General features: G+C 41.3%; 1 protein-coding gene across 1 annotated transcript; it reads left to right on the top strand.

The window, feature by feature from the left end:
* The first annotated feature begins 415 nt into the window (after positions 1-415).
* Positions 416-2115, top strand: RPRM (reprimo, TP53 dependent G2 arrest mediator homolog). The gene is given in 1 exon segment (NM_001193741.2): positions 416-2115. A coding segment is annotated over 1 exon segment (330 nt). The 5' UTR covers positions 416-658; the 3' UTR covers positions 989-2115.
* Positions 2116-11763: the final 9648 nt, after the last annotated feature.

Below are 11763 nucleotides of genomic sequence, written 5' to 3'. Positions count from 1 at the left end.
TGGCCTCAGCTGGCACCATCTGGCACCTGGGATTCATCGCCACTTTCCATCAGCCCAGAGGTCAGGGGGACAGCCGGCAGAGGACACGCAGAGCTCGTGTGTCCCAGTTCCTCTGAAACTTTCAGCTGACCGCACCCTCCCCCGCCAAACTCTTTTAATCATCCATCAAGCTAGAAGAGTACGATGACCTCTGCCTGGCCTTCGGAGTTTGCAAAAGAAGAAAGCAATAAAAAGCAAGACCAGGTTCGCCCCTTTGCTTCCTCCACCGCCCAAGAGTAGCGCGCAGCGCGGCGGTGCGGCCGGAAGGGGCCGCTGTTTACTCAGTGCAGCCGCCCCGCCGCTGCAGCCGCCGCTGCCCGCACCTCCCACGGCCGGGCTGGTCCAGCCCCGCCAAGTTCCAACAGCCCCCAGTCGAGCGAGCGCCGGGAACGAGCACCGCCCGGGCTGGAGCGGACGGCTTTAGAAGAGCCTAGCTGCTGCGCGCGTCGGAGAGGCTCCTGGGAAACTCCCACGGCCCAGGGACTTTCGAAAGCAGAGCTAGGAGCCCTTGCAAGCGCTAGTCTGCGAGTGAGCGCTCAGCTCGGCACCTGTTCCTCCAGCGCCGCCGCCTTCCCACCCCTCGGACCCGCGCCGCTCGCGGCGCCCGCCCGCTCCTGCGATGAATCCGGCCCTGGGCAACCAGACCGACGTGGCGGGCCTGTTCCTGGCTAACAGCAGCGAGGCGCTGGAGCGAGCCGTGCGCTGCTGCACCCAGGCGTCCGTGGTGACCGACGACGGCTTCGCGGAGGGAGGCCCGGACGAGCGCAGCCTGTACATAATGCGCGTGGTGCAGATCGCCGTTATGTGCGTGCTCTCACTCACCGTGGTCTTCGGCATCTTCTTCCTCGGCTGCAATCTGCTGATCAAGTCCGAGGGCATGATCAACTTCCTCGTGAAGGACCGGAGACCGTCTAAGGAGGTGGAGGCAGTGGTCGTGGGGCCCTACTGACCCGCCCCTCCGCCCCCGCGGCAACCGCTCCCACGCCTGCCCACTTTGCCAGCCCGGCTGTGCCCCTCACTGTCAGAGACTGGGCGAAGCAAACCTGTCGGAGTCAATTATTTCTCTCGACTTCGGCCTTTCGGAAAGAAGCGACCGGTTTCTCCCTCGCCCTCTGAAAGTCCTCATGCCTGGCAGTCGGAGGAGAGCGCCCGGACTTCTGGACTCAGCAGAAAGTGGCAAGAAGAAGGCGATTAGGGCGCAGAACTTTGGAAGCTGCTACTTACTTGGAATGCGGGGAGAACGACGGGGCGCAGGCCCTTCTCCACCCGCAGGTGGGCCAAGCTCTGGGGGCAAGTGGAGAGGGAGGGCAGGGGAGAGACCCAGCGGCACTGATCGCCTTGTGACCGGAAAAATGACCTGTTAAAAGCCACGCAGCAGACATCATGGGGTCTCACAAATCCGTGTCCGGGTGTGCTCCCACTCTTCTCCTGCTCCCCACCAGCCCTGGAGGGGAGAGGCGATAAATACCTTTGATTGTAACGTGCTGTTTTAAGAGGTTTTGTGTTTGTTTGCTTGAATACAAATATTTGATAAGTCTTTTTCTGCCCCAGTGGCCTGTTTGCCTGCCTGAGGGGTTAAAGTTTTGTCGTTGTGGGAGAAGGGGTGGGGGGAGGGGAGCCTGCGACTTTGAGGGGGGTGAGTTGTTTCTTTTAGTGCATTTCCCACTGGGTCTTTTGGGAGGTGTCTAGCGTTCCTGCTGGCCCTGATACAAAGACCCAGAATAGAACTCGTAGCTCGTGACTGCACGGTTTACGCCACAAAAGTGCTCTTGACATCCGTGACACCGTTTTGACTTTTTGTTTTTTTTTTTTCTTATTTAACATTTCCTTAATAAATGCAACATTTAAGCGTTTTGTTCCTGGCCTCCTGGTGGTCATTCTGCGCTCCCCAGCAGGGGGGGAACGGGGCGGCGGTGCAGAGTCTGGCTCCCGGCCAGGGAAATTCACCCTAGAGAGCTGCGATTCAACTTGTGGATCCCATGGAGGGGCGAGGGTGGGGCCAGACGGAGAGGCCCTGGGATGACTGAGACAGAGCCCAGCCTCAGGCACAGTAGCCGTCCTGGAGGTAGCATCCTTTGTTTCCTCTTATCGTGAATATTTTATATTTCATTTAGTCTCAGCTCTCAGATAGGCGAGACTACAGGAGGGCCCCCGCGGGAAGATTACACTTCCGTGCCAGGCTCCGGCGGGAACACAGGATTACACCGCTAATGAAAGGAAGAGAAGGCTTGGACAGCCTTTACGGAGAGCGTCTCTACCCTAACCAACGTCAGCGAGGCGGCTTTGGGATGCTGCCCACGGGCGGGGCCGGGGCATGGGGAAGGGGAATTATAAAATGCAAGGAAAAGTAGCTGCTAAGGTACACAGTGACGTTAATGCTCCCTGGGGTAAACCATTGTTACTAAAACATGAGATGCATTACTGTCGTTGCTATATTACTTTTTCTGGCAAAAAAAAGACCAGGTTAAAATAAAGGTTCAGCCTGTTCTTTGTAATTTAGACTGCCCCAGACCAGGCAAAGGGTTGAGAGGAGTTAGCCGAGGTCCTGAATGTGGGAGATGAGTATTACAACCCCAACTGGGAAGGATATTTGGAGTAGAGCTACAGATGGTCGTTGACATATTTAAGGCTCAGAAATTCAACAGCGTTAGAAAGAAATGCCTAAAAACCGTGCCTCTGAAAATAACCCAAAGGATACAATAGCTTCGAGCATAAACTTGACAAAAGGTTTTGAGCAGTTTATTTTTATGCCTGGGACGGGATCCTAAATATTTTCAAGACTATAAAGAATCCACTAAGATGCTATAGAGCAATTAAAATTTCAAAAACTTCACAATGGCAGCTATAAGAGTAACTAAAATCAAATAACAGTAAAGTGTTCCATTTACTCAGAAAGCACAACTGGTGTAAACAATGTTAATGACTCAAAGATTGGGATCAAAAGTTTTGAGTGCCTTTAATGTCATATCCACTATTAAGCGTCCTTTTCACTCTCAAGTAAACCTTGTCAGAAATTACAACCTAGGATGGTTTTTTGAATTCTAGTGGATATCAGGATTGAGAAAAGAGGATTTTGAAGTTTTGCTTGTTGTTCCTGTCTGTTAAACAGGTAAGGGTTTGTTTGCTTGTTTGTTGTTTTGGTATCTGGGTGGGGCCGGGGTCAAGAGATAGTCAATAGGTAGTCAGCAGGAGACTCGGAAGTCAATTTACTTTTGCTAACCGACAGGACAAGAAATGGCAATGTTCTGTTTTGTAGACAGTTTCTGTGGCACTGAGTTAATCTGCTGCCTGCATGTTTCAAAGGGAGAGACAAAGCAGAGCAATGGATTCTCTGGGACAAACCAGACACTTAAAATTTAACTCAGGCTCTTCTCAGGTCCCTTCTTCTGGAAGATTTGTTAGCTCGCCTATGAATTCAGTAGTCTGGTAGAACTCGATTTGGGATAAAAAAACAAATCAGCCAGAGTGTAGGAATCTTGCATTGTACTCTGCTGTGTACGGGCGCATGCTTTGAGTTTCAAACACGCAGAGGCTGAAGGAGGGATCCAACCTACAGATCAATTTTAAATTGTATAGAACACAGGTTTTCATTTAAAACGAAAGTCCTGAAAGTTGAGAGAGGAGCCTTCCCAAGGCTGAACACCTTTATCTTCTCTATCTTGTTCCTCTTAATATTTCTTCACACCTCTTTCCTCTTCCCTGCATCTCAATAGCAAAATCTGCAGTTTTTCTTTATCTCAACTATCCATATTTATTCTCTCACCCCCAGAAATTGTGATCATGAAACAAACTAAAACCTGTAAAATGTAGTCCTTAGGTACAAAAGGCATGTGAACACAGCTTTGTAATCTGTGATCTATGCACTATAGAGAAATGCACAGTCTGCAATGCATATAGCCCTGGAGACTATTTCCTGCCAACAACACTTCTCTCCAGCCCTTAGATCCATTTGTTACTTAGAGAGATGCCAAGTTGTTCTGGGTTTTATAGATGAGGCAATGTGTGCAAGAAGCTTTTTACACTCTCTATTCCCCGACGGCCACAGAGCAACCACTTTCTGGGGCCACACCACTCCCTCTTTCACTCTGCCTTTGCCTCTCTTTGTCCCTCATTCTAACAACTGCTTTAAATGAAACATTTCAATCCTGCTCAGAATTTATGGAGTGCCGGTCCTTTCCCAGAGACATTCTCTAAAAAAAAAAAAAAAAAAAAAGGTTTTGAAAGCCACTCTCTGTGTTTCACCTAAGAAAATAATGTCAGCCTTAAGAGACCAGAAGTTTAGATAAATAAATAATCAAACAGGCAGGTTCTACCATGCCACACTGAAGTCCACCATTTGGTCAGTAATTAGTGGGAGGCCCTGAGAGAGAGACAGATTCCTGTAAAAGCTCGCTTGATCTGGCATGACCCAGGGGGACTTATCTGATATTTCCTGAAGCCCTTCTGGAAATACAGCAAATGCAGGGAGAAGTTTTCATGAGACACAGCTGGTGGATTAGTGGGATCTCAGGCTGGGCAGACAGCTAGTGATACCTCTTAGCTTAATTGGGTGGCCTCTGTATAACTAGCTTAACCAATTGTTGATAAGTGTTCTTTTTCTTAAGATTGTTGATACGAATCTCCCACTCTCTCTGAAAATGTAGCAAGAGCTTGAGTGCTGGACAGCTTGAGGGAAGAGAAAGCAGAGGTCACACTACTCTGTCATGTCTGACATCACACTCGTTCCTGGTCCATGATGTCTGATTTCTGAGTCATGCTGGCTTCTCACTGGATCCAAGTCAATCCTGCTACTGTGTCTTCCTATACTAACTCTGAATTAGGAAAGGAAAGACACACTGGGCTGAGATTTTAGAAATTTTGGTTCTGGTCACTAAAAGCAGCTGAATGGCCTGATCCCTAAAATAAGGCAGATGGGTTCTAAAGAAACTTCCAATTGTACGATACCATTGAATTAATTGGTTTAACAGTTTCTCTCGCTTAAGATGTTTCATAGATCTCTTAATTATGTGTCTTAAAAATATATTTTATCTTTCCAGTCTTGATCTTTTGTGTAGATGTTTTTCTCACAAAAGTCAAGTGCTCCTCTACTGGAGATAAGTTATTTACAATAATCAAAGCAAAATTTCAGACACCTAGCCAGGCCAGAGAAGATGATAGTATTTAACCTGATAGATTATGCATGATCTCATCAGTGCCTTAAATTTCTAGATCTCTGCGCTCTCAAAGGATGAAGCCATGAAAGTAAAGCCCATTGTACTGGGGAGTAAGCAATTCTTCTAAGTACACATTCAAACTAATACGCACTGTTGTTTATAGAAACTACTAGGGTGTTTGAAGACTCATTAACATCTACTTTTTCTCCCTAAAGCATTTTTGCTTTTGAGTTTCTGTAACAGCACACAGCACCTGTACCACATGCAGTTTAGAGCATTCCTTAACCCTAGCTTATTTTACTTGTCACTTTGGGGGGTTACAATGACAGGAAAGGATTCCAGGGTTCAGTTTGTTCTGTAAGACTGAAACCTAGTTTGAAAGCCTGTTGAAGCAGCAAGTCTGCAGTAATCCTCCAAACAGGAATCACTAAATGTTTTTTCTACCTGTCAAATCCCATGTAGACCTGTGCACAATAGCTCAAATGGGATATGTTTTAAAAGCAGCTGCCTCAGTAGTAATTGTTTCCTAATGTCTGAATTTAAATGCTCAATAGTAAGTTGTTCCATGGCCAATCTCACTTTGTTCTCTTTTCCTGATATTTTTGTATTCTTTCAAATGTTTAAAAGACTTGAAAGTCCAGGATTAACTTTCAGAAAAATTAATTATATATTATTATTATCAGTCATATATCACTTATGGTGATCATAGTAACATACTTTGAATTTATATGTATACATCTTATATTTTATTATTATTATATTTGAGAAGCTTAAAATATTCCAGACAGAGCTCCTATAAGGACTGTTGTAAGGATAACTACATGTATTTTTTCTTTTTAAAATTATTTTATACTTTAAGTTTTGGGGTACATGTGCAGAACATGCAGGTTTGTTACATAGGTATACACGCGCCATGGTGGTTTGCTGCAACCATCAATCCGTCATCGACATTAGATATTTCTCCTAATGCTATCCCTCCCCTAGCCCCCCACCCCCCGACAAGTCCCGGTATGTGATGTTCCCCTCCCTATGTCCCTATGTTCTCATTGTTCAACTCCCACTTATGAGTGAGAACATGTGCTGTTTGATTTTCTGTTCCTGTGTTAGTTTGCTGAGAATGACGGTTTCCAGCTTCATCCATGTCCTTGCATGTATTTTTAAATATTCCTCAGTCACATTGCAAACAGTGGCTTGCATCTGACCTAGATAACAATATACACTAAATGAGAATAAACAAAGCTTATTTTCATTTATTTAACTATGTATATTTTGAAGGGATAATGGATAGTTTTATTTTCTAAATATATTTAAGGGCATGCTTGCTGAAGTATTCTTGAGTAGGTAAATGCAGGTATAGAATGATCAATACTAAAAAGGTCAAGTGATCTGCAATAATGCTGGAACAAATGCTGCCCTGCCTAACCCCATTTTAAAACTGGTTTCCATTAGATAGTAATATTTTATAATCTCATAATTCAAAGAGTTACATAGTGTTTCTCAAGCACTCATGTATAGATGGTACATTACTACTTATTACTGAAAAGAATGAGATGATTCCTTTCCATTTGAACCATAAAACACTGGCACAGACAAACATATGTAAGGGAAGGTATATAATCTACCCACAAGAGTAAGATAAGAAATTGTTCCTATTATTTCTAGAATTCATAGTAATATAAATATACACATATAATTATGCCATAGCCTACATGTTGGCATATATTATTACAGGGAGAGAAGGTTATAGTTTTTCTTATTTTTTAAATATTTGCTTTCTACCCTCACCAATTCCTCTTTCATTATGCACTCCTTCCCACACCCACATCTAAAGATATACTGCCCTGAAAGAGTCATTGATTTTTATCAGACCAAGACTCCAGATGTCTGATTGCTTTGGCAAAAGAATCCCTCTGGGATCCAGTGTGTCTCTTTTGCTTTATTTATTTTCCTATAAATTGAGCAGGATCATGCAGTTCATATACTAAGTAGTATTGATTAAGGCAGGTGCATGCACACATATTCTCATACTCAGTGTTTCCTTTACTGTATACCCATGAAACATGTTTATTCTACTACAGACTAGAAATGAGCATCGCACATTGCACATTCCCCAATTCTTTGTTTTACATTATTTATTTGCTTACAGTAAAACAATGCATAGGAAACATTGCAAGTAAATTGTCTCAAAATGTTCAGTAAAGAAGATTTATTTGAAGTGTGTGGAGTCTTACACTACATCTGTATCTCAAGATATATGCTTTAATCTTCATCTAAGAATTGTAAAGGAAAGAAGCTGAAACCCTAAGAGACAGAAAAGTCAAAGATTATATATTGCATAGGCTTGAAAATCTTTAAAAGCTAAGTTAAGAGAAATGAGCTGGGACCCTAAATTTGAAGAAGGTCAATGAAAACAAAAAGAACCTATCAAGTAAAGTCTCTAGAAATTTACAGGCAGATTCTAAATTCTCAAAACGATGGTTAGAAACTTGTACATTTAGAGGGCTTAATAAAAGGATTGAAGACTGCTGAGAGGAAGGACTAAACATTGTGAGAATCTGGAAAGTTGTAAATTCCTTCTCTATTTCTCTTTTCTTCTCTGTGGAGTCTTGGAATATTGCAAACATCCTGTCCGCTGGCTCAATTTTCTTATATCCAAAGGAGAAAGAGGCCTTGCCAGGCCTTCTTATCTTTATCATCAATAAATATTTATTATTTAGTATCTATTATAGTCATGACTCTGCACTAGGTACTAACTTAGACCTTGGAAGTTTGGTGCAAAGGATAATGGAATTTAAAGGGGCCTTCTGTGCTAATATTCTATCTTCTGCTTAATCTGTTTGCACATGTCCTTCGGGATCTATCTGTGTGAGCCACACTCTCCTGGCTTCTCCCCTTGAAAATGAAGTACTCTCTACCCTTCTCTATAATTAGCATGGGGCCTGAAATACTCAAACAATTTAATTTGACTTTTCCCCATGTCTTCAGGCAGCATACACAAAGCTGGCTCCACTTTACATATTCAAACCCAAGATGAACATGAATATGGAAGGCCTGAAGAAAGTGCTCCAAATGAATATCTCGAGGCTACTTATAATTTTCTACAAATTCAGCTCAGGAACAAGAGTTTTATTCATTTTCCCCACTGTAAATTTTCAAGGACTGAATAATTAAGAAGATCAAGTGTAAAACTTCCTCCCCTACATTCCATAGATGAGCTTTCTAAGAAAATGATACATTCTTCTTTTAAGTAATATTAATGTCTCCTAATATCATCAAAGTTCAAGCTAGAATGGACTTTATTAATTAAAAATCTTTGGGTTACAATCAACAAAAATCTAACTTAAGCTAATTTTAAATTAAGAACAATTTATTGATTCATGTGACTTGTAAGTTCCAGGATACAGGTGCATCACGCATGAAAGAAGCTGATGTCTGATGTCACTCAGACTCTTTCTCCATCTCTCAGAAAATCTCTCTCCACATGGTAAGAAAAGAAAAAACATGGATGACCCTGGGACCACACTCGTATCTCATCAGCTTAATAACCCCAGCGGAAAGCTCTTTTTTTCTTGGGAGAACTCTGGCCCAGTTGGCATCTTGTGTCAATTGCTGAACAAACCACTGTGACTGGGTGGCTGCAGGAAGAAGGGTGTACTCAGTCAATGGCCAGTGACACCCTTCTGGTGAGAGGAGAGAGAACATGGAGGAGGAGTGTTGGTTCTATTCAAATCAATCTCCTGTAGCTCCTGTGAGGATACAAGACCATGCAACCTCACAGAAGAAGGAATTCTAGTATCAAAAGAAGCAAGAGGCCTGCTGGAGGACCTATAACAATGGTCACCTAACTCAATGGATCCAAAGCCTAGAGAGGAAATGTCATTTCCCACAGTTCCACACAGCTAGTCAATGGTGGAGCTGGTAATGGGATCTATGTCTTCTGATTCTTAATATTTCTTTTAAAGCTATTTATTCTATCAACTGTATTTCAGCAAGGATGAAAAAAGAAAAAAAGACTTTTATAATTTCTTTCAAGGTTCTCTTTGTTGAGTTGATGTGGCTCCAAGTGCCCTGGACAATAGCTCTGAATTTCTGGGGCAGGTATTGCCACCACCTTGCACCTGGTCATTTGGATCAGTCATTTGACATCTCTCTTTGCTCATGAGAATAACATCATCTGCCCTCCCTGGATCTAGTTAAGTATAAAAATCGATTTTATATGAAATGGTAAATTTTATGTTAAAAAGTCAAGGTCTGTGACTCTCCATGAGATGGATAAAATACTAAGCGTTACCCAAACTGATTTAACAAACTTATTTTGATGGAGCCTCTCTCATGACCCATCTTGCTTGGAAATGCTGCCCTGTAAGCACATGAAATACTTTTATTACTTTTCTTGGAAACATACTTAATTCTGTTTCTAAATTGCTCCTCATATGAACTCATCCTAACCTAGAGAGTTGGCTTAGCTTTCTCATGCACGTGGAAATTGAACCGTCATTGTTCATTTCTTTGGGTTTCCAGCTGCTTTGCCTGTTCCACACTTCTGATGAGGAAAATTACCTTCCTAACTGTGACTGTCTGCTTTGCAAGTATCATCTCCCCCTCTGAGACTTGCATTGGTGGGTTTCTTGATTCTTATTAACAGGTGAGGGGACGGGGTTGCTGATGGTGTGGTTGGAAAAGAAAATTTCTCAGCCATAAAGACTGGTGTTTAGAGGTTGTTTTTCATAAAGCTCATCACCACAGGTAAACTCATCTCCTCTACAAATTTCCAGCTGTGAGACCTGAATCTGAGGCTGGAAGCACAGTGTTCTCAGTAAAGCATCTCTGTGTTTGCAACATACTTAATGGCCTCTAAGGCACACTTGCACACATATAAAAGAGCACTCTCATTTTTAGACAATATATCCTCTTTTTCTTGGCATGATGGTCCTCCTATATTTGGACAATTTCTTGTTCAGGAATAACTTTACAAAAACAAATAACTCTCAATAGTTAATAACATAAGCTATTCTCCTCTAGACATGATTTACTTTGTGAGTAATTCTTGATTGCTTTATACCCAATAGCTAATTATCCAGTTATTACTCAGTGATAGTTTTTCTATACTACTAACTTCCTCAGTCAGTGTTTGGTAATCTCAAGATTGGACCACTGTGGCAAAATTCATTTCACAGTGATTTATAACATTGTGTTCTTACTATGACACAGTAAACCATGTGCTACACTAGTCTATTTGAGGAGAAGTCTCCAAGCCTGCTTGGATTTTCTTTTTTAAAATTAAGTATTTAAGATTTTTGATATTTTCTCAATGAATAATGATTTATTTCAAAATGTTCTTTAAAATTCTCTAATATTTAGAATGTTTATAAATAGAAAAATTTAGAGATGCCAAAGCAAAAACTCTGGTAAATATCAGATGCATCATTTAAACAATAACAATACATAAAGAACCAAATTATAATACTTAAAACTTGAAAATTGATCATTGAAAAGTATTCTCCATTTCAAAGGAGAATGTGATGAAAGATTTCCTTAGATTTTCTGTAAACATTTGCTTCCAAATTAAATTCATATCTGTATTTTATATGAGATTGTATACCTCAATAATGTTGTACAGAAACTAAATTTAACTGAATTCTTTGCATTTGGTCAATGTACTTTAATTCTCCAAATTCATACTTCCATTCTACAAAGCAAACAAAGACTTCACTGACTATTGAGATAAAAAGCCATTCAAAGAATGAACCTTGGCGATTTAATGTTACGTTCCATTTCATGCTTAATGTTCTGTGTAGAGAAAGAAAGAAAATGTTAACAGTGTTCCATGATTCAATGATTTTTGAGATAAGAATATTTTCAATTTACGATTCCATGGTTCAGAAAGAGTGCTTAGACACTGAAAGAGTGCAGTGAGACACATTTTATGACCACCAAGGGCATTGTCTTCTTAGAGTCTAGGTTACCTGGCATATGGCGGTCATTTAATAAAGATTGAGTAAAGTTACAGAGTTTTAATACTCTTGGGTTTCATTGAAATTATATGCTGGAATATTAGACTATTTTATAAACTCTTCTGACTTTCTTCTATCCTATGTTTTCAATTAATAAATGAAAAGTTTTTAAGATCTTACTTCCACACTGATTCCAAAGCACGTAATCACCATATGATGTGGTCTTATTTTCTGATTCTCCTTTCACTGTTTTCTTCTAATTGGATTGTACTGTTGACATGGATAATTTTCAAATTCTGTAGATGGAAACTTGGTCAGCATCAAATAAATTCTTGTTGATACGTATCATCATCCATTTAGATAAGCGATTGATTGCAGTTACTGCTAGTATAAATCTTATTTGGTATTGTATGGATGTTAGTTCAAAGTTTTCAGAGTGACATAACTATAGAAGTTACATCATCCCACTCCCATGAAAGAGAAAATGGAGGGAATGAGGGGCTAGTAATTTTTCCAAGGTCATACAGGTAAAATGTTCTTATGCTAATCTAGATTAAAGATATAAATCTAGATCTGAGAATATTACAAACGAAAGCATTTTCCTCTATGCCATTCTG

Source organism: Macaca mulatta, chromosome 12, assembly GCF_049350105.2.
Source record: "Macaca mulatta isolate MMU2019108-1 chromosome 12, T2T-MMU8v2.0, whole genome shotgun sequence".
Taxonomy (NCBI): Eukaryota; Metazoa; Chordata; class Mammalia; order Primates; family Cercopithecidae; genus Macaca; species Macaca mulatta.
This window is presented reverse-complemented; position numbering and strand designations above follow the sequence as displayed.